Source organism: Trachurus trachurus (assembly GCF_905171665.1).
Source record: "Trachurus trachurus genome assembly, chromosome: 3".
Lineage (NCBI taxonomy): Eukaryota > Metazoa > Chordata > Actinopteri > Carangiformes > Carangidae > Trachurus > Trachurus trachurus.
The window spans coordinates 35,304,364-35,328,756 of NC_139893.1; the positions used below are offsets into that span (position 1 = coordinate 35,304,364).

Below are 24,393 nucleotides of genomic sequence, written 5' to 3' on the forward strand. Positions count from 1 at the left end.
TAATTTGGATGTGGCTAAGAAAAAAAAATGCAAAAAGCTGCAATACATGGGTTTGGGCATATTTTTACTTTTCGAAAAATCCATCTGTCTTTTAAATATCAGTGACATGAAATTAGTCATGACTCCCACCTCAACTAAATAAACATGACAAGCGCAAAATGGGAGGCCTGAGATGATGACATGCCTCAAATATTAAAAGCATCTGGCAGGCGTCTGGGGAAGTCTCTGACAGATTTATCAGGGAAAGGTAGAGTCCTTGCAGATAAGGACACGTGTGACATTGCTTTTGGTTTTCCCAAGAGCAATTCAAAGTCACCACTCTGTAAAGAGGTACAAAGTGCAAAACACCAACAAGAAAATGGCTTTTGTGAATTCCAATAGCTCTTGAATGAGAGGTGAACGTTAAAACAGCAGACAGCGAAGTAGGCACTGCAGAAAAACTCACAAATCTGACAGCGAGCTTGTCACATTGCAGTCGGCTAATTGAATATTTGTCTGCGACTTAATTAAACAGCACTGAGAGCCTGTAGCCACAGTGGTGGCTGAGTGAGGATGTAATTCTCACTGAAACAAAAACCAAACTAGTAGATAAAAACCAAAGGACCAATTTTCACAAAGACCACAATGTCTGCATCAAATTGCACGGTAGTCCGTCCAACAGTTTCTACCCATCCAATAGAAATATATAATAGCTGTTGTGACATTTTACTCCCAACCACAAATACCAACCTGTGGTGGCGCAAAGAGGAAAAGTCAAGGCGCAGGTCATTATAGGAATCACTGTGCTGTCAGATGTTGCAGATGTTGATATATGTTTGAAACTTTTGACCTGCTGGTGGTGCTGGACTCATCCAAAGGAAAGCATGGAGGTTTGAATCAAATTACACAATGAGCCATCCATCAGTCACAACCACAAGTCCCTGTGGTATTTTGTGGCAAGCCATCTAGTAGTTGTTGAAAATTTTTCACTGATGGAGTAAAAAAGTCATTGTGGTGATGCTGCATGTATAGTCAGGAGCTCACCTGAGTCAATTGGATGTATCCTCTGGGGACCACGAATGTTTGTATGAAATTACATGGCTGTCTACCCAACAGGTTTAGAGATATTTCAAATTGCACCAAAGCAGTGGACTAACCCAACCAACAGGAATTGCCATCCTTAGAGCCAAGCCACTATTTTGGCAAAAGAAAAAGAAAAAAAAAACATGGGGTGGCCTATTGTGGTTCATGCCTTTTGAAATTTTCAATTACGATTCAAATACAGGCCCAAATATGAGGCTCAGTTTCCAAAAGTTTCATGACAAAGCTGCCAAAAAGCACATCTTAATAAAAACCAAGATATAGTGTCCAAACAATGACAACTGTATAATAGCATATTAGGGACTTAGAAAGATAATGTCTGTGTAAACTCAGACACCAGCCAGTGTGAGTTTAAATTCCTGGTTACACATGCCTACAGGCTTAGGGATTTGTTCGCTCCCAAGGAAGGAAATACTGGAGAGTTTGTGTTTGGTAAGAACATGCAGATCTTTTCTTGACCCTGACTCAAAGTAAGTTTTCCATATGGCAGAGGCAGAGTGGGGGTCTGGACGAGACTCCCTCATTTAAACAGCTGTCAGCCTTCCAGAAGCTCCACTGCCGTGCACTGTTTCACGTGCAGACATACTGTAACACAGTTCAGTCTGCTCAAGTAGAAATGCTGACGAATCCCATGTACTTCCAATACTAGACAGGAAAATAAAGACCTGGAGGTGGATTTACTTTAAAATAAAAATAACAGTGTGAGATTGATGGAAACTGGGTATCTGGATCCTGATGCTGACCAAACATATCCTGACACCGTCGTAAACTATTCTAAAAAGCGTGAGAAGCACCAATTCAATGCATCTTTGAGAATGTATAACCCCCAAAAATTAGATGATAAACTGCTTTTTTCATAATGTCAGTGCCCTTGAGAACTAGTTCCATGTCTTGCTCCAATAATAACTGCTGCTGAACTACATATTGTGGTTTGAGTTGCACAACTCCATAGAAACGGAAAAAGCAGAAGAAAAAAACATTAGTTCAAACATAAAAACAGGAGGTATCGTACAGGCGGAATAATATCCCCAAAGCTCCAATTATCATATTGACCTCATGGTGTCCTGTGTGCACTCTGTTTCACTACGGAGAACACTTTTACAGGCGGAGGTGGGCCTATAAAAATCTAGGTGCACTGCATAAAAAAAAAAGGAAACAGAAATTCAAACTGTGGTCTACGCTTCAGCGAGTTAAAGGGATAGTTCACCCAAAATTCAAATTTCACTCATTATCTACTCACCCTCATGTCAACTAAGAGCTGTGAGAATTTTCAGAGTCCTCCGTTCCTTCTCTGAGTTACGGGGGGGTCTGCGCAGCAGTATTTGTCCATATAATGGTTGTGAATGGACACCACGTTTCTTCGTCCAAAAAGACACACCAAAAAACATCCAAATACCTCCATACTGCTCGTCTGTAATGTCCCTCTTGTATTGAAGCCCCGACATGAGAAATTGTTCCGCCGGTCAGTGCAAATCACGTGAGATTTGCACTTACACAGGCAGAGCAGTGAACTGAGACACTGGGAGCTTCCGCTACAAACAAGCTTAAAATATAGACTTATTTAATTTTTTTCGGAACAATTTCTCATGTCGGGGCTTCAATACAAGAGGGACATTACAGACGAGCAGTATGGAGGTATTTGGATGTTTTTTGGTGTGTCTTTTTGGACGAAGAAACGTGGTGTCCATTCACAACCATTATATGGACAAATACTGCTGCGCAGACCCCCCCGTAACTCAGAGAAGGAACGGAGGACTCTGAAAATTCTCACAGCTCTTAGTTGACATGAGGGTGAGTAGATAATGAGTGAAATTTGAATTTTGGGTGAACTATCCCTTTAACGTCATGGAGAAGTGAGGAGTGAGAGTATGAACAAAAGCTGTTCATCATCCATCTTCTCAGTGTCTAGACTTTTCCGGTATTTTTCTGCGCAAGGAATTTCAGACTGCCGCTCAGGAGGAAATAATTAAACCCAGCGAGTGTGTGTGCGCACACGTCATCTTGTATTGTGTTTTGGTGCATGAGCTTAGCGGTGTCTTCCAGGAGCGCTCCTGGCTCTGTGCTGCTGAGAGTGGCTGAACAAATCTACACTACAAAATAACTGTCTGTAAATTGCTGTGAGGGGATTCTGTTTATACTTCAACATGAACGGAGAAAATTCTGAAACACTCACCCTCTCTCTCACACACACACACACAGACGCACTCACACACACCCTTAATCAGTCTGGAACAGAGTGGGAGCCTCTCAGCCCTGTGGGTCCTTCAGGACCACGTGTGTGTGTGTACACAAACGGACTACAGTCCATCCCCCGCTCCACTGAAGTACCACTACCTTGTTCCACATTTGAACTTCCCCTGCTATCTGGCACACTGTAAACTGTCTTGAGCCATTGTAAATGTACTGTAAAATGAGTTCCAGTCTTGAGAAACTTGAAAAACTCCATCCCTAACAAGTCTGTTAAGTTATAGAGAGAAAAAATGAATTTCTTTCCCAAAGAAAAAAAGTTAGTTGAGAAAGTACAGTACACCCATTCTCATTTAACGTCCACATACACACCAACACACATCAGTGAGCTGCTTAATTAGACTATGGATGTGAACAACCACTCAGTTCCTGCTCTTGGCACATGACAAATGTTTACCTATTACATTTCTAATCAAAATATATTTCTTTGCCTTTTTTTGAGAACAGTAAACACTCTCGGCATTACTGATGAGGTTTACTGCTGTCGGCAGAAACTGTTTGAATACATGAGTGTTTTTAAAACTGACAAAGACTAACAGAATAAAAGAAATGATGATAACAGCAACGCAAAAAAAAACATCTTGATAAAAGAAAAATAATAACAAGCCAGAACACAATTACGCACTACATAATTAAATTTTACAGTGAAATAAAAGTGAATATCATTTAAGGCTGAGTGACGCTGATAGATATTAAATGAAAAAGGACAAGACATCAAATAAAGACATTATAGAGTGGAATTAATGAAATGACTGTGTTGATCATCTTAAGCACTAAGTCTTGAATTTATAATGACTTTAAAAGACGTTAGACAGGAAAGTACATATTTACTCACTTTCCAATGTGTTTTCAGTGGAAGGAAAATATGTAACTTGGATGATCTAGTATTTTGCAAAGAATTGCAGTAACTGGCTTGCCATCAAAAAAGTCAAGATGACACTGACAGACATGAAAGCTGAGATTTTTGACGTGAGAAATGAAGCACGGAACCTGTCGGGTCATTGAGCATCTGATGTGCTCAGATTTGGCTCATTTTCTTTAGATTTTGGACCAAGAACTAAAGATACACTTTTTGTTGTTAGCAACAGAAGTGTGTACACAGCCTGAAAGATCATATCTTAAACAGATTGTAGTCAGTGATTGGAATCTGTCCATGACAAGTTTTATTGTTTGCTTTTTATATGTGAGCAGGTAGAAGTCATTGTTAAAGCTTGTTGCTCTTCGATCATTAGATCAACAACAGAATAATGAATCAGACAGTAATCATTAGTGTCAGAACGGTGCAGTCAATCCTTTCCACCTTGGTTAATAGCAGTTTGTATGCAATATGTGTATTTTCTTTTTCTATTTAATCAGTCATTTCCTAGAACACCACTGATGTCATGTGTGTGTACATATGGTTAATGTATTTGGGAGGAGCTGAGCACACTTAAGTTTTCAAGTAGATCATAAATTGAGCTAAATGTTCTGCATAAAAATCCCCTGATGCTCATGAATGACACTCGGTGGCCACTTTATTAGAAACACAGAGCTATTTAGGCTATTGTCATTCATACAAAGTAGACAGAAGAAAAAAACCTTTCAATATGATGTAATAGGCTACATGGCAACAGCCAGCTTCTAAAATGAAAATAAAGTTGAACAAACATGTCTGTCAAAAAATGTACTGAACATTAGAATATTCAGCAAGATAGACTTATTGCATGGGTGTTCCTAATAAACTACTATGAAATGTATTTCTGTCAGACGTATTCCTATATAACACTTGAATTGGCCGTGTCTCCCTTCAGTTCAGGGGGATTTCCACATTAGGAGACACAGTTATGCTGAGCCACGCAGCAAACAGCCGTGAGCCGTCGAGTTGTGCGAGTGTTTTTCCACTGCAAGGTAAAGTTTACCTTGATGATGTGTTGGAGGTGTGCTAGTCAAAACCACACAAAGACCTTGTCGTGCCTGCAGCTCACTCTGGCTCACTGTGACTACCTCTGTTTGTCCTGCTCCTCCCTGCAATATTTAATCTGATCTGCTGACCAAACAGCAGAGTTTATTCAAATCTGCTTTGATTTTGAAAAAAATAGCAGCACTAATTGAAGCCCTACTAAAATGACTACCGTATATGCATCCTGCACTGCCCGTAACTTTTCCACAATAATAGCATCCTGCTGGTTTTCCAGGGGAAAGCAACAGCAGGACAGGTAGATTTTACATCTGCAGTAACCTGGCATTGGTTCAATACAGTAAAACAAAGCTGGTTTCTGAAAATTCAAACAATGGAATGAAATTAACCTCCCAACCACAGATATCCTGGTAGAAGCTATAAAAGCTGAACAGGGCTAAACAGAGACAGAAAAAATATTCGAAGACATGGCAGAGGGGAGCTGGCTGTGGTCAACAGTGTGACCAATGGAAGAACACCAGAGCTTGGTACTAAAGCAGACTAATCTGGACTCATGGAAAAACGAGGGATGTACCGATTCTGGGCCAATACCGATGCCGATGTTTAAAATAACAATTTGGCCGATGGTACCGATGTTTTTTCTCTGTTGTATATTCCTCTTTTGTGTAGAGGAAACAAAGAAATATTTATTACCCACAAAAAAAACATAATTTTCACTCACTTAACTTTAAAGGGAATGGGATAGTTCAACATTTTGGCAAATTGGCCCATTGCCATAATCCCTATAGTCTTAGCAGTAGGTTTGTTACCTTTAATTGTCGGTGCAAGCTATTTTTAGAATGGTGGAGCAGAGCCGCGAGCTGCTCAGAGCTACACTACGGAGGCTAATGGGATTTCTTGGTTTCCCTCATCAAACTCATCAAATACACAATCCAACAACCCCCAAACGCTCTGGTGGACAAGTTGAGAGCTGCACATTCACCACGCTATGAGATAATAACGGAACGTTACGAGACAGAGCTGTGTTCTGAAAGGGATTATGACAATGGGCCAATTTGCCAAAATGTTGAACTATCCCTTTAACAAACTGAATGTGCGCGCGCCCTCTGGCATCTCGGGAGTCTCGTGCCCCCGAAAAAGAGAAAAAAAATAACAGGATTCTCCTCTGAGTCAGCACAATATGCCACATAACAGACTGCCATCGGTATTTTCCGATGGAAGATGGCAGTCAATGCATCCCTAGGAATAACCCTCACAGTGGGGGTCGTCCTTCATACCTCTTCAACACATGACATACTGAAATAATATCATATACATCAGAGAAAAATACGACAGTTAAACTCACCATTGAGAAAAAGCTCTTCTTGCATGGCTTGCCGGGCAGCAGGAGAGAAACAGCGCTTCTTCAGCCACTCTGCATCAAACACACTGGTGTGCTGGTCGGGCCACACGATGGACACCTGAGAGACAAAGAGCAGGTTGATCCCAAATGGCCACAATCTCGTACAGTAGCTCTTTTTTTATGTGTTAATATGTTGTTGTGAGGAGCCATCAACGCAAAGTGCACCATCATAATTTACTCTTTCATATTGTTTCACTTTCCAGACTGAAGATCAGCCTGCCACTTAAAGTTTAAGCTTTCTGTTTGAAATCTGTCCTTTTCTTTGTTTTTCAAATGATGATTTCCCATTTTCACTTTTTGCTTCTACTCACCACGTAAGTATTTTTTCTACAGCCTCTTACAAACATGATTAAAGCAGTGTTGTACCTCAAAAACACACCTTCACTTCAGTAGTCTATCCAGTAAATCTTGTTACAGGCAACAATATATCTAACTTATTGTGTTTACCTTTCATTAACAAAAGCACAGGCACACTGCAGCTTGGCAGCACTGTCATATCAAAGCAATCAGTTTTTATCCACGCTCCACTTCAGGGGCTGCATCCTCTGAAAGCCCCTGCTCATGAAGGTGATTTTCTCTGGAGGACTTAAAGGTCAGGCTGGACATGTGCTTCTGCCCAGACTGGATCATCTTACCACACAGAAGCTCACGTCTCATCAGCAGGCAGTTGCCTTTAAGTGTAATGATTCCTGACCACAGTACAGGTCCTGTGTCTAATTGCTCTGTCTGGGTCATGGAAAAAAATTCTAAGATATCCAATTCAATATCAGACAAAGACAGCAGCACGAAAAGTATGCAAACCCTTTGGAGTGACCTGGTTCTCTGCACTGATTAATTATAAAAACTGATCTGTTCTTCATCTAAGTTATACATGCAGACAACCACAGTGTCCCTAAGCTAATATCGTATGTACGATTACAACCTTACTTCACTTAACAAGCCATTAAGCATTCACAGTGCTGGTGGAAACTGTAATGGCTGGTTGAACTGGCGTTGGCAGGAATAACCTGAAACAAGCTCATCTGGTAACCGCTGATCAGACCTGCACAATGTTCAGGAGGAAATTTGGACCTTCTCCCTACAGAGCTGCCTCGCTTAGCCACATATTTAAGATGTTTGGTGTGTGAGAGAGGCTCTCTGGCTCTCTTCAGGTCATTCCACAGCATCTCTACTGGAATGAGGTCTGGGCTCTGACTCTGAAAGCAGATGATTTACTTGGATATTTAAGGTCACTGTCCTGCTGCATCTCAGAGGTTCTGCTGAGCTTCAGCAGGTGGACAGCCACGTTAGACTCCTTAACCAAGCAGAGAATTCATTTTCCTCTGGATGGAGGGAAGTGGTCCAGGCAGAGGCCACAACGCCCCACATTATGATGCTCCTTCCACTGTATGTACATCAATTTGTGATGATGACTTCACTTGTTGAGAATTTATTTTGAAGGAAAATATTATTTGTTAGAATTAATAAGTTAATATGGGTTGAAATGTAGGTTAACAGGGAGGGAAACCGTAGCGTAGTTCTGAGCAGCTCACGGCTCTGCTCCACCATTCTAAAAACAGCTTGCACCGACAATTAAAGGTAACGAACCTACTGCTATGACTATAGGTATTATGGCAATGGGCCAATTTGCCAAAATGTTGAACTATCCCTTTAAGCTTCCTGTAAGGTTTCCACAACAGGACAACATGCCCCATGCAGCTACACAGAATAATTTATGTATGGTACACGTTAAGCCGTTCCTCTGTGCGTCTGCCTCACTCTTTTGGAGTCATCTGAACCGAGCTGGAGGATATCTCTAAAGAGTTCACTTACTTTTTCTTGCCAGACGTGGCTTAATTTACTGTCAATTGATGAGTCAGTTGACTGACACTGCAACTGAGTGTGATTTAATTAAATCTGACTGTAGTGAGTCAAACCTTATCTCACTCACTCTAACTTGTTTTGGAAACTTCCTGAATAAGTGTTTATGCTATTTCCCTCTTTAATATAGGATTTTTCTCTTGCTGTGGGCGGACAAGACCGCCAATGCCGTAACACCAGAATTTCAAATTAGACAAATCTATGGGGACCCAGTGAGAAGAGATGGGCTGTCACACTGTTTACACTGATAAAGTTACTGTGAAATCTGTACCTGGAGTCTCATTTATCAACCATGCGCATACACACCGTGATTAGATTATGTGTACGCCCGATTCTGTGCACAGAATCCAATCTATCCTTTTTTTCCCCATGTGCTTAAAAATGACGAGGCTCACCAACGAGTGGTAGACAGCTATAGTCACAGACACATTGATTCCTAAATTACATATTACACGCACAAACCCCAATTCTGCCACCAAGCATTTAATAATGAAACATTGTAAACATTCATATCATTCCCGCATTTCCTTTTATATTTGGAAAATAACTAAAGTATTTCTTTCAGAGAGAATTAGACGAGGTGTCGTTTAGCTCACTGGGAGAGCAAGCGCCCCACATGCAGAGGCTATAGTCCTTGCTGCAGCGGCCCCGGTTCGATTCCACCAGCTGCCCTTTGCTGCATGCCATTCCTCCTCTCTCTGTCTCCTATCTCTGCAGCTATCTTTAAATTAAATTGTTATTTGTCTGCATTTATAATGAAGTGGACATTTAATATTATTATTAATAGTATTTAATGTTTATTTACTCGAAATCCTTTATCTGAATATGAATCAATCAACTGTCAATCATCACTACCTAATAAAGTTTCCTTATTTATCTTATCAAAATGAGAGTGAGTCAATTTATCTAACATAAGACATTATTAGAGCAAAGTTCAACACATTACTCTGTACTTCAGTGTGGTGACAATCTAAATAGTTTGAGAATGGAATAGGTGATATTTATCACTGTTCAAGATGTGAAGTTGACTGTGCATGTTAACACCAATGGATGCCACTTTTCAAATTTGCACACAGTTTAATATGCACATTTTTCTGTTCTACACAGGCTTAGAAAAATGAGGCCCCTGGTTAATTACCAAAGTGATTGCTTCGATTTAAATATGCAGCACCTTTGCTTGATGTCAAACTGAATAAGCAACAGAGGCAATCAGACGGTAAAAGAGGTTGTAGTTTTTAAATACATCCCAAGACTAGCCTTATTTTTTTCACTCCTGCTTATTGAAAAGTGAAAATCAGAGTTAATGAACCCACAATGTCCTAATTGTACAACTACAGAACTAGAGTGGGAGGTTCATATTGGACCAGGGTGAAGGCTCTTTAAAATTCATGGGACACAGCAGGCATGTGTAATTTGTAGTACAAAACACTCACGCTGTGTGTGAAGCTGAAGAACTCATATTATGGCAGCAGCCTACCTTGTTGTCATTGGTGACCTCCACAACGTCGACTCCCGTGTGGATATCAAGATCAGTCATCAACAGTTTCCGGGCCTGAGCCGACTCCAGCGTACACAGTGGACACTGGCAGTTGTCTCTGAGCCAGGTGAATGGGTACAGACTGTGGCCTCCATCCTCCCACTCCACCTCCATCAGCCTCTCCTCATCCAGGGCCCGGACAAGCCTCACTGACTGGCGAGCCATAGGGAGGGAGGCTGACCCCAGCGTCTGCTGCCCACGAAGCTGCACTGAGGTTAGACAGGAGGGTAGCAGACCTGCAGCCTGCCCCGCTCTAGGACAAGCCCTCAGTGTCTGGCAGGCCAAGGCAGAGGACCTCTTCTGCAGGGCAGGAAGGGCAAATCGTGCAAATATGCTCCTCCACATTTCTGAATGGTTACCTCCAGAGGTACGTCTATGTCAGCACACCAGAAAGGGCCACCAACTAGAGAGGGAAGAAATAAAATACAGACTGTGAGCATAGAGAAGCATCATTCAGACAGGGGAGGGAGGGTTGGTGACTGTCACAAATTTGCATAGTAAATGTTCGGCTGCAAGATTATACCCTTTGTGGTGCTAAACTAGGAAGACAAATGAGACACGAGGAAAATAAGAAAGAATACCTTTCAGTTTATATGTTGATAAATCATGGTGGATAATAAACTAAGCTAAATTTACTTATGCCGCATTTGTCAATGGTAACTATGTATTCTCTCATTGCCATACTGTAAAATTAAACTGAGTAAAGCATTAATCAATCAGTGTTGATGCATTAACAAGGATGAAAACATTTTCTATTACTTTGAATTTAATTCATATCTAATGAACAACCCATTCAGGAAGCGAGAATCACAGTGCTTTACTTGTTTTTGAACAAAACTGAGCTGCTCATTGGATACAGATCAAATTATGAGATTTTTCAAAGGGCTTTGGGAACAATTACCAGTCATGGGGAAAGACAGGTAACTGTACCAACCAGAGGTACTCTCTGAGCACGGTCAGCTGACTGTGTGTTGGTAATGTCTGAGAAAAGCTGAAGTGCAAGACAGCAGGCCGGATCAGGTGGAAAACCTGTGTCCCACACACACCAGCAACCACAAAACTTGTCACCTAGAACTTAAAAACCTGTAACTGGTCTTGATATTATGGCTGCTCAGTGTATTCACCTCCTTATTTACCAGGTTTCAGCAGGGGATGAACATAAACATGAACATGAAGTGAACACAGAGACTATTTAAGACCAATTTAGTAGTTTAATTAATAAAAATACTGTTTTCTGTCAAATTTAAAAGAGTGTTTGCAATATTTCTAGTCTGTCCTAAATAGTCAGGTGTGCATCTGAACATCGCAACAGGCTATCCTATTTGAAATCATTCCTCCTTTTCTTAATAACCATAAGAGATCCCTTAATAATGCAGTACTAAAGTAAGTGGACAGAATCCTCCCATGCAAAGATGTTTTCATAATTTGAGGCTTCAGATACCCATGTTCAATAAATCATGTGGATATTTTACAAAATTACAGCCTAGTATACTAAAGTCCTAAACCTTTGATGATATCATTAACAGTGAGATATCTAGGCCTACTTGATTTACTTATCTCAGCGTTCTAAAACCTCACATCATCTTAAGATAAACTTTGGAATAAATATTTGCATGAAAGGATAACAGTGGATTTTGGGGCCCTCATTAGCGCATTAGAAGAGACCTTAAAGGACCAGTACGGCATCTCCTCCTCTTCTTCTCATATTTTTAGTGCAAACTACTCCCAGAGAAAGCTAGACAAGCAGTGATACAACACCGCTGTCAGAACAATTACCCATCACCATCCACCACCATTCCTGCACAATTAGGTCAGGGCAGTCTTCCAGAAATATCATGTCAATGTAAATGAAACAGCTGTAAAAGAGAGTACTTCTGCTCGTTCAAGGAAAGTAATGAGATGAACATCACTTTAAGCAAATGTGAACATTCAGGACGGTCCAGAAATAGTTCAGTTTGTTAACGCCTGAGTTGCTAAGTGAGGCAACAGTAGCTTGTCCTGTAAGTCCTGTGCAGCCCATATGTCACAGACAACACTTTCATTTTAGGCAGAAGATGACTGATAAGTAGCCCGAGCTGCGACATAAAACATAGAGTGCAATGGTTTACTTTTGACTTTACCTGCAAACAACATGTCAACACTACAATAACCAAGTGAAGCAGGTCTCACTGACCTAAGTTTATCAGCACACAACATGTTGCCCTTGAAAACAGCCTGTCCTAGATAATAAACCTAGACAAAGAGTACAGTATGTGAGCTACGTGTCCCGGGGCTGTAACGGTGATAAACAACATGAGCCGGTGTTGTTAGAGGCAGCTAACCCGGCTGTTAGCCTGCTAGCTTGATAACAAACACACCCCCCGGCTCCTCCACGACACATCCTAGTTTCTGTCTCCGCACTAAAACAGAGGCTAACCAGTCGACTGTATTCAAAGTTTATGTATCAAAGTGCCCTCGAAATAGAGTCTGTGAGTAACAGACTTTGTTACCTGAAACACTTTGAGGACGGCTCCTCTTCTGTACGCGCGGCTCGTCTGTTAACTCACACACCGGCTGTCTGTCAGTGCTGAGAGAGGAAGTAGGTGAAAGGTTGACCGGCCAGCCTGCTCTGCTGCTGCTGCTGCTGCTGCTGCTGCATGACATAACTGTGAGTGTGAACGTTGCCCCACTTTTCACTTCCCACTGACAACCCAGTCCTGAGCCAGCATGATTGTATTTTCATAAACAAATAGTGATTAAAATGCGGAAACTCCACCTCACTGACTGGCTACAATGTGAGGATTTCTTCCTTGTTGACTGCTGTGTTGAAACACATAGATATGGAAAGGTTTCTATATCTACAGTATGTTTAAACATTTCAGGGTCATTCCAGAATTAGGGGACAGTTCAGGGACCAAAACACCTGACATTTTCACTATTTATTTGATTATTTCCTGCTATAGGTTAAAAAAGAAGAAATAGGCTACAGAATTAATCATCAAATAGCCTAATTATGCCTGTCCAGCTCAGGTAGGCTACACGTTTTCTTAGATGTTATTGTGTGCCATGCTTGGTGCAAACCTGTTACCAATAATCTGTAGGCTAATATCTGTTAGTATTGCAACTGTTAGGCTACTCTAATTAAAGTAACAGGGTTGCAAATTCAATGCTAATGTGCTGTTTAGCATTGGTTAGTGTGACACTCAATCAAGGCTGAAAAATAAGAGAGGACTTACCTGTGGTCTACCCATGACATAGCCTAAATCAACAAAATCATACCAAAAGAAATAAGATTTTAAACTTATTGTAACCGCTAGGCTATATTTGACATGCATGCTGGTCATCAAGGTGGGGCAAGAGAAAAATGCCATTTAAGGGGGTGCTTAGAGTTATTCAGTATTTTAAAATTTGGAACCAGTTTTTGTACAACTATAGCCTATATATCTTGTCTCACATAGGTATCATTTTGCAAATTCAAGTTTTGGAATTCCATATATGATTTATTTGTGGGACATGTCCTCCAACTCTGGAATGTCCCTTCAGTGGCAGCTTTTGAATCACTTTCAACAAAATGTGTGTGCACAAGTTGATGTTTTTTTTTGTTTTGTTTTGTTTGTCAGTCTGAATACCTGATGGAATACTTTTGGCACTGTGTATGGTTAAGCTTAATTAATGCTAGCCAGCACTGCCAAAACTAGGCTGATGTTTGTTGTGTTTATAGTCTAAGTTTATAGGGTTAGCATTAACACGAAACAGAAAGAGCAGCTGAGGCGAATGGACATGTCATTATCTCTGTGGGTATTTGGACATGAATATTTTTCCACTAAATGTCATTGTAATAGGCTACATCAGATGGCTGGCCACAAACTGGGATAGAATGCATTGTGTGACAACCATAAGTGTTAAAGATTTCCCAGAGTACTTTGATCGTTACTTACTTTTTTATATTGTTAATTGGTTAAGATTTTCATTACCAGGGGGTGGACTGGATGGTTAACCACCTGTCATCATGGTCCTGTCAGCCTGTGGTTTCAATTTCAGGCGTTTTAAGCTGAGCCAATGTGGGGATAGAAATTTGTCTCTGGTTACATTTTGTGGGTTGGAGTCAGTGAGTCATCAAAGCACAAATTTTCATATTTCAAGTCATTGTTTGACTTGTGTCGGTTGCTAAAGGAAAAATCAGAGGATCAGCAAGGTGAGATGTTGTGAAGCTCAAACACTTGCCTGTACAAAGTGAATGGTAATTGACCTATTTACAACTGGGCCAAACCTCTGTGAGACTGTGGACACAATTAAGCATGTTGACTTTCATCAGCATGCTAACCTGAGATGTTAAGCATGTCTAACATTTCCCATGTTCACCATAGTGTGGATTATTAACATGCCAGCACCCAAGTACCCAACATAAGGTAGGCTACAGCTGAGGAGGTAACTCCAACCCTAACTTGGTCTTATTAAAAACTTTGGCCTGCTGGTGGCTCTAGACGGAAAGTCTGCAAAATCATTTGAGTTTAATGCTTTTGTGACCTTAAATATCTGCAGCAAGAATTCCCAGCAAGCTCAAGATGGTTATGCCATTAAATTCAGGTATGATTATATTGAATGAAAAACTCTGGCATTCCAGTTTACTTGCCTTTTTTTTTTTTTTTTAGACATTTCCTGCTGCTTTCACTCTTCTAATTACAACACGATAGCCTATACTGATTTCAATTTCATGCCACACATATCAACCCAATGGTTGATATTTGACTCTAAACCAAAAATATCACCCTCAGGGGAGCATGAATGCTAATGTAATTTTTTTTTTTTTTTTTTTTTACAATCCACCTGACAGTTGTTGACATGATATTTCAGTCTAGAGGAAAGTAGTTGACCCACTGACTGAGGTTACCCTTCCTGGAGCTATACAGCTTGGGTGGCTATATTGTGAAACAGATATTATATCAATTCAGCACTAATTAATTATGCCCTGAAATTCTGTGCAGTCTTTTCCACAGCTGAGTGCACATGTAGATGCACAGAAATAGAGGTCATCCCTCTAGGCTCTTCAACTGCACTGCAGCTAAAGAAATGAGTCAATTAATCAATTAGTTGAACAATTATTTGACCATTTTGAGGATTATTAATTAGTTTTAGTTATACTAGCTGTTTAACATTTCCATATTCAATTATTTCAGTTTTAAATGTAATGATTTGCTTCTTTTTTTTGTCATATACAGTATAACAGTAAATTGAATAACTTTGAGTTTTAGATTGATGGTTAGATAACACAAGGAATTTAAGGCCACAACCTTGGCCTGATAATAATCTCCTGACATTTGAAAGACTACGACTGACTATCAAGAAAATAATCAACACAATAAAAGTATTGTCAGTAACTAAAGTTTCTGTATTCAGTCATACCTCCCTCAGCTCCACTTTCAATTGAATTCTTCTGTGTCCTTTGTAGGTTCAGAGAAGAGTGCCACGGCCAAGGTGATGTGCAGTACAGTCTTCATTCCAGGTGACACTGGCCGACAACTCAGTTTTAAATGCTTCATTTTGCAATTATTAACCAGGATCACATGAGGACCAATTTATAACATAACAGACTTGCGTGTCAAAGGGTAAGTGATGATTACAACTCACCTTTGCAACTGTCATCAGTGCCCACGTGTCAACTAACAACAACAATAGTAACACTGATACTGTAGTTCCGCCGTGGACTTTGTGGCACTGGTTCAAACATATAACTATGAATCACAATAAAACTGCAAAATGTCTGCGTATACTGTGAGTGTATGTGTGCTGTGTTTAGTAAATACAACAGGATAATATCAAAGGAAATACCAACAGAAAGTGTTTTAGTGTGGTGTTGGGCCTGCATGTGCCAAAAGAACAGCTTTGATGCAACCAAAGTCTCTGTAACTACTATTTGGGATCCTGTTAATGCTGACCTTTCATACTTGTCAAACTTTTCATTGATCCCTTGTGTCCTGTGGATGGAGGACATTGTCATTAGACGCAATAATGTGTTCAACGTCAGCCTATTACTTAGATTTAACTTTCATCATAAATTCACTGCAGTGATTTATCTAATTATACCAAAGGTCAACCTGAGTTCCAGGGAGCTGACATTATGCAACACTTTAAGTGATGTCACAGAGTATACCGCAATATAAAATACAATGTCGTACAATGTATTTCCTCTAAGGGTAATACTTGAAGCAGAAGTCCTCATGCATGTTACATTTATAGTTTTTCCTCTACATTTTGCCAGTCATCTGTTTAAGTAACAGGGGTTTTCCTTTCTTGTGGAAACATTGTAGGGTAAAGGTTCTGTGGCTGGATGTGCGTACAGTATATATGTTGCCTCATCAAGAATCTCATCTGTGGGCTCAAAGTATGTACAAACAGTGTGTAATCACATGTGAAACCGTGCCACTGCCCTTCATAATGTTACATAATTTAAATCAGTTGGTACTTTTATGCACACTGTTGAGTCATGGATAACCGTGACATTTAGATTCCCTTTAACTCAAATCCTCAAACTGTTTACTGAACCTTTCTCCTGACCATAAAAGTTTTATTTAAGAAAAGTTGTTTTCAGCAGACTGGAGTGGAACACAGGAAAAAACAAGTTGTTTGTATGACCCACCACAACACTCTAAATACCATCCGCACAACATCCTTACATCTGTGTGCCTCATAAATACCAACAAGCAGCTTCTTCCTTCAGAGAACTGATAATTACGGGGCCACAGCCTGTGTATTATTTACAGCAGAAAAAAGGTTGTAAAGTAAACTTGAAGGGGAACTTTGTAATTTTGAAGCACGTGGCAATTCAGTGTGCAGTCCTTGTGGTTATGGGCATGCTAAATACCACAAAGTACAGGGATATCCTAGATCCAGCTCCATGGGGATCCCTTGCAGCATAAGGAATAGTTTATTCTTAATTCTGTCATTAACTATACTAGAAGAGATCAAGAAAGGTGGAAAGAATGAATGTTTTGACTCAAACCACAGACCAAACCACAGCAGATTGTCAGTGGAATACCTTAGAAAATGTATAATTTCTGCCATCAAAAAACATGCCCTTGCAACAACGCTGTTCTTTAAACACAACCTTTTTATTTGAGAAGACACAACACAATCCATTGAGAATGTTGTCACACTGACAAGTGTTTAACATTGAAGTCCATGAGTGCTGCCTGCAGTCTTATCCATCACACATACAGTATCTTAAAGGTCAACAAGAATAGATATATACTGCTCTATTTCAAACCTTAATATAATCAATGAATACATATTAGGTTGTTCTGTAATAAAGATATTGGCACTCACAGTATTTACTTAGAATAATACACTGTACATTTTTCAAGGTTATACTGAAAAGGCCTTGCATTTTAAACTATGTCACAACCTTTAGCACCAGAACAGTAAAGAATTGTGCAAAGTTAGCTAGCCTATAAAGCAAAATAAAATAAAATTTTAAAAAATTTAAAATACAACAAATAGGTGTCCACATGTAAACATTCTTTAATATTCTTTTTTAAATCCTTTAGAGTTTCAGAGCAGGGAAACAGAGAACAGTTGTTCACTTCAGGAGCTTTCAACCAAGCTCCTATGAGGTTCTTCCTGTCTGCTGCATGTGAAGAGTTTTCCAGAGCTCATTTATTTAACCTTTTGGATCAAAATCAAGCCAGACATGTATCACTCATTATAGAATATTGACACTGGCACATAGTCTATCCAAAGTGTCAAAAATGTAGTACTTAAAAAGCTAATAAACCTCAACAAAACGCACCATTACTTTGAAAAACCCTTCATGCTGTAGTCAAACATGAGACTACAAACCCCACATTTTGAAAACTGGTATTTGGGTTCTAACTTCTTTGACTGGCTGCCTATTTGAAGCCATTGTTCTACACACACATGCACACATACACACACATACCCACACACTTCTGACTGTTAACAAAATAAATTCTCTAACCAATGCTCTCAATGCAATACGCAATGCTCTAACTGAACATGACCAATATAGTAAGAGGCATTTTTATATTATTTCCTTGGAAAATATTACTGTGATTTGTATTTAGTTCTGTTAAATATGGCGATGTTAATACTGCGTGTATTTTTGGTGTGTCAATTTTGATGGTCATTCGAAATCACAATAGTTCATGGTGGGCGCCAATATCTATGTACAATCTTTGCCTCCTATCAATGCTGAAGCAAAGAAAGGATTTTAGTGTCATGTTCTGGTCAGACATAAATTTACATTTTTGCCCAGGTTTTGCGATATCCCTCCTTTTAGATGTCCTAGCATAAAAAATAATCCTTTTTAAAAAAAAATAAATCTGTAGAAACATTTAAAACGCTGATAAACACAAGTCTCTTGTGTAACCCTATCTGAAGAGAGGCTGATTCATGGGTGCAGGGGCTGGGCTTGTGGGTGTGGAGAATGTGTTGTGACATCACAAAGTTAAGTTAACTCCCTATGGCTTATTGTAAGGCATTAATTTATAGTACAAGTTGTATGCATTTCTCAGTGGACTGATCATTTAGAAAATTTCACAGTATAAATAAACAGCTTAGACCTGCTTTATAATAAAAAAACAACAACAACAACAAAATCATCCAACATGGGACCTTTAATGAGCAGACCTTGAGTTTGGGCCGCTCTGCAAAAATGCTGTTTTCAGGAAGACTGTTCCCTGTTCAATATTTTGCAATTCAGGCATATTCTTTGGATGGACCTGAGTAACTCTTACATTGTTTCTGGACAGACATAGTGCTGCTGGATTTTTGAAAGAGGGCACCACAAGCAAAATTCTCTTAACCTTCATTGTACCTCTTGGCACCAGAAGTTTCATACATACACGGTCATATGAAACTGTTAGGGGCCCAGGGCAAAAATTAGCTCATGCACCCTGTGTAGTGTGTATACAATGGTGCCCCTGAGCTCCAATCAAGTACAGACTATACAGAGGACTATACATAAGAGCCTCATTATATGACCAGAAAGAAACCAGTCCTCTTATGCTGGAAAAAAATTAGTTTGTGATGATTTGACAGAACCCAACTTCATACCACGTGAGTAAAATAACTTAGCCTACCATGATTTTGTCACATGATTTCTCCACATCTCCACATAATGTAGGACCCTTCCTAAATGATAATGTAGCTACTTAAGCGATGCACATGTGATAACAAAACAACAAGCAAACTAAGCCTATGGAATTATGAAAATCCAAGTTAAGCAGTAAATCTGGGACCTTTTGGGCCCCTGGGAGTCTTGGGCTTTAGAGCAGTTGCCTTCTTTGCCTGGTTAGTAGCCTATTCCACCTTTGGAAAAAGATATAACAAAACCTGGGCAATTGAAGTATCTTTTGATATTTGAAGAGAAGTAAATACAGCTCATACAGCAAACAGAACGCAAAACCAGGAAACAAAGTCAGCCTTTCTTCAAAAGCTTCACATTTCAAGAGAGTCTAGTTGTTAAAGTTTGCAGCAGAGATTGTATTTCCTTCTTCCACTTGTCACTATAAATGTAATTATTCATTTATTTTGTGGCTAAACTGACAGTTTAAACTTTGACTTCATATCCCTGATACAAATTTCCATCCTTGCCTCAGTCTGCTTCATGGCCACACTCAACCATAAAACTTAAAAGGAACTCCTAAGGAGTTTATTAGAAAGAACCTTGTAATTTGGTACTAATTAATTATAATTCCCCACATATGAAGAATAAAGTTGCCAATAATAGGCTAAATGAACTAGTAGTAAAGAATGACTAGAGTTTCAATGGAGCAAATAGCTACTTGAACTGTCCCATCCAGGAAGAACTCTCAATTTATCCTGTAATTAGTTCAAAGGTCCTATACGTGGTTCTTTCTAGGAAGCGTTCAATAAATTATTAGGAAGTAATGGACCTGTAATGAAGTAGCCTACTGTAATGAGACTTGTAGGAACTATTTTCTCTCAGAACTTCATGTACTCGTTCTTCAGTCTGCTCAGTCTCGTGCCGTGGCTGCGGATGATCAGAGACAGGAGCTCGTGCTTGTCCTTCAGTCCCAGAGAAATGTCCAACGTGTCCTTCAGGACGTCCCGGGTGTGCACTATCATGTTGAGAAAGTCGTCGTTGAGCCGGTGCTCCTCCCTCAGCTCGCTCTCCTGGCTCTGCTTGAATTTCACCTCCAACTCCAGCAGAGATTTCTCGGAGTTTGTAAACGCCTCGCTTATCTGCGCCGTCTCCCTCCGCAAATACTTTCCGTAGCTGTCCTCTCCGTCCAGGTCATACGAGATGCTTTTCCCGATCCCCTCCAGCACCCTGGCCGAGTCCTCAATCTGCCTCTTGATGATGGTGAAATCATCCCGTATGACTGCGTCCTGGTCCTCGTCGAGCCCGCACTTTCGCTCGTCGGTCATTTTAAAAAGCATCTGACATGCCTCCGGGTCGTCGTTCTCCTCGTAGTCTCCGTCCGGGACGAAGTAGTGATGAAAAGTGCCGTTAGACATCTCCGGGTGTAAAGGTCCGGTGAAAAAAGCTCCAAACGTCGGCACCGATAACATCCCGACACACAGGAGCAAGTGAAGGAGAGCCATGGTGCCCGCTTGTTCCCCAAAACACACTCACAAATTGTAAATAAGACGAGTTTAATTCAGCGGAAGAGTCAGAAGACGGGTGGACTATTTAACTCCAACCAGGCGTAGAAACACAAACATTTCAGTCACGTTTAAAGGTCCAAAGTGCGTCGTTAAATTAGGACTTTGTTGAAGCTTTCACGTCCTCCTCAATCCTCTTTGTCCAAACACTCACAACAAAATTTGTGGAGTGATGGAAAAAAAAAAAAAAAAAAAAAGTTCATACAACCTCACTTCTCCTTCCTTCAACTCAATCGACCCTGCCAGTTCCCATCACTGCTGGTGGAGAACAGGAAAGCAAAATGTATGAGAGTTGTGTTTTCGTTGTGGGAAAACAGTTGTAGGCTCTACTCCTGACTTCACTCGGTGCCTGCAACGCAACATCTGGATGTCTCAAGTGCCGCGCTCTGGGTTTTTGGCTAATAATACCTCTGTGCTACTCTCAAATTACAGCCCCTCCGTCACTTAAAAGGCTGCATTCAGCTTGGACCAGGCTACCAGAGGGGCCAAGCTGTTAAAGCCTCACGGAAACCAGGAAAGACCAAAGTTTGTGTTAACGCACAATAACCGTGACAAGTTGGCGTGGATAGATCAGAAAAGTTATATTAGACTGCAGAGAAATACATAAGTGACCACTTATATATAGCTTGAAACGTAATCCCACACACCAGTCTAGTAATTACAGTCTTGTAGTAGCCCACGTTTATGAAACTTATAATTCTAACTACCTGATGACATGTGGCAGAAATGTGGATTCAATTGTATGCAGTAATTTGTGAGACTTTTGTGGTGTTATTGTAAGCTACTGGATCAGGTCATTACATTATTTGATTGAATTATATTTGTCTGAGGTGGAGTAAGCCTGGTACAATGTTAAAATGCTGCATAATATAATGTTTATTGATAATCAATACCAATACAAGATAATAAGCTATAATTAAGTTTTGCTGCTGAGCCCTTTTATTTGTCATACAGGTTTTCATTGCAGGATTTATAATTTATATAGACATTTTCTTGAATGAAGTTTCTAAAACATTGCCCTCCACTTACTATAATATGCCCTTGTACAACAGTAGGCTGGATCAGTCACAGTTTACTGTTTGCTAATGAGCACTTTATTAAGAACATCATACTAGCAGGGGATAGGGCCTCCCTTTGTGCTTTTAACAAGCTCAGTTCTTCCTGGCATGGAGTGTACGTGCCTCTGAGATTCTGGATCATGTTAACATGATTATATGACATCATTTCTACTGATTTGTCAGCTGCACATTCACTCTCCAAATCTCCTGTTCAACCACATCCCAAACTTATTGCGTTGGAGTCACAGCTGGTGACTTTGGGGGGCCACATAATCACACTGAGCTCATTGTCATGTTCAGGAAGCAGGTTTGAGATGACTTTGCTTTTTCCTAACGGTTCAGTTCTAGCGAGCCCGTGTCCACGAGAGCCTTAGATTTCTGATGTAGTTTGACTGCAGGGGAACTCGATGTGGTCTTTTGTGCTTGTAACCCATCCAGCTCAAGTGTTGATGTTTTGTGCACTCTTACATGCTTTTCTGCTCACCACAGCCGTAAAGAGTGGTTATCTGAGTTACTGTAGCCTTTCAGCTCCTCAGCTGCTCCTCTGACCTCTATCATCAACAAGGCATTTCAGTCTATAAAACTACTGCTGATTTGGATTGTTTTCTTTTTTTGTTTTTCCACATCATTGTAAAAACCGTGTATGAAAATCACAGTTTCATAAATACTCTAACCACTGACGATCATGTCACTGTTAAAGTCACTGAGATCCCTACATAAACTGAAGCTCCTGATATGAATGGATGAGTGGATAATTGCCTGAATTAGCAGGCGTCCCTAATAAAGTGCTTAATGAGTCCACTGTGTATACTCCTTAAAGAAGAGCTATATTTAAACCAGACCTTTGGACACCTTATATAGGCTACCCTTCACTTTATCCTTGCCAACTCTTGTTAACATAAAATTTAAATAGAATTTTAAAGACTTTTTTTTAAATGCAAGTGTGAAAGTCATTATTCAGAATTAGGTATACTGTATTAGAGCTTGTGTCTGGCCTTTGTAAATCTGAAATACACTGTGCTCCCTTTAACAGACAGACAGAGCACCTGCTTGTTGTTGCCTCCTGGTATCAGATGACAAGGCTGGTTTATTTCAGGGCAAAAAATACATGTGATTGTCACCTGTTGAGAAATGGAAGCTCGGAGGCTTGAGTATAGCTTAGACCATTTTACCACAGTGTGTTGATTATAACTGTTCTCATCTGAGAGCAAAAGAAATGTTCTGAAAAGACGGTCCACAGTGTGCCAGCAGAAAATGTGTTTTATATGTTGATCCAAGAAATGCCATTCAAATGAAATGATAGTGCTTCTTCCAGCAGGATTAAGTCATCAGTCACAAAAGCAATGCCCCCAAGAAAGAGGAATTTTCAATGTGATCCTCTATTTCAAGAACCAACATGCTAAGGATGATCTAATTTGCTAAACCCACAATTCCATTCAATGTGTGCATATCTTTCCAATGGAAACAGCAGACAGCATCACCTACCTCCGAGGAGCCCTGCTCTCATTTTTCCATTGTATGAGTGGTTATTTAGGGTTGTGACCTCATAAATGAAGCTCGAACAGAAAAAGTTTTAAGCGGTAAACAGGCATCATTGAAACTATTTATTGACAGATTTATAGATCACATAAAAAAATCCTATTATAACATAAAAACTGGAAGTGAAAGTCTGTTGCATAAGCCTTACATAAACCACAGTCTGCACTGTGCATCAGCTTGATTCACAATGTGCTTTACTGCTCATTGCCTGTGCATCCAACCTCGATAATAAAATAGAAATTGACAGACCATAATTTCATGTTGTCTGTCACCCACTCGTCTCGAACTCACTTCTGCACTCAAGTTCAGAGATTTCACAATTACAAATTATCTGCCCTCTATGCCGACAGTAATAATGCACGTCTTTTTATTTTATTTTATATGAAACCTGCTGTGCTAACTCCATTAGAAAGGGAATATGCTGTCGGAGACCAGAGTGGCAGCCTGGAGATGCATAACAGCGCCTGCCCTGTGACATTGTTCTGCAGAAGGAATTTCAATGTGGTGTCAGAAAAGAAAAAAGAAAAAAGTAAATGGAAAATGAAGTCATGTTGTGGGCTTTTAGGGTGTGTCACTCTGTCTTGAAGCCTTTTGTGGCACATTTGCATTTACATTAAATCATTCTGAAGAGGAGAGGAACTCCACCTACTCACATAGGACAGTCTCATAAAAAAAAGAACTCTGCAAGGACTTCTTTGCGACCTCCCTCTTTTTACACTTCAGGCACAAAATTCAGAGACTTTTTTCTCTCACCAGTCATCTGTTGTGTGCGCTGCTGAGGCATTTTGTCCTCTGCCTGCATATTGGCTCAAATGTAAGTTTAACAATACGTAATAACACCTAAGAACCTCATTTGTTAAAGTGAAAGTGGCTCCAAATTTCAGCTAAATTGACCAAGTTGGGATTTGATCCCAGCTTGGCAAACCTCTGATTCCAAACTTGAGTGAAAATGATTCAACAATCAGGCTCAAATACAGCCTCCAGTGATTGCAGTTTTATTTACTTTTAAATTGTTGGGACCAATTGAGACTGACTTTTGCACTGAACCGTATAATGTTATTGGAAACGGTTAGACTGAGTTTATATATTTAAGAACACAGTTATTAATAGGCCCCCTTATTGCCCTAATTCTGGTAGGTGTTATGTG

At 40.1% G+C, this 24,393-nt stretch overlaps 2 protein-coding genes across 2 annotated transcripts in view; both read right to left on the minus strand.

The window, feature by feature from the left end:
• The window catches only part of bbox1 (butyrobetaine (gamma), 2-oxoglutarate dioxygenase (gamma-butyrobetaine hydroxylase) 1), a 30,587-nt gene extending 17,948 nt beyond the window's left edge, over positions 1-12,639 (minus strand). Inside the window, exons 1-3 of the mRNA XM_083998379.1 lie at positions 12,513-12,639; positions 9,964-10,426; positions 6,570-6,684 (exon numbers count right to left, since the gene is read on the minus strand). Of these exons, the coding sequence (XP_083854505.1) occupies positions 6,570-6,684; positions 9,964-10,368 (520 nt within the window). The 5' untranslated portion in view covers positions 10,369-10,426; positions 12,513-12,639. The remainder of the gene's footprint in view (positions 1-6,569; positions 6,685-9,963; positions 10,427-12,512) is intronic.
• A 5,693-nt stretch (positions 12,640-18,332) lies between these two features.
• Positions 18,333-20,999, minus strand: fibinb (fin bud initiation factor b). Its single transcript, XM_084000321.1, has one exon. It carries the CDS (start codon positions 20,587-20,589, stop codon positions 19,966-19,968), a length of 624 nt encoding a protein of 207 aa, XP_083856447.1. The 5' UTR covers positions 20,590-20,999; the 3' UTR covers positions 18,333-19,965.
• Between the last annotated feature and the right edge of the window lie 3,394 nt (positions 21,000-24,393).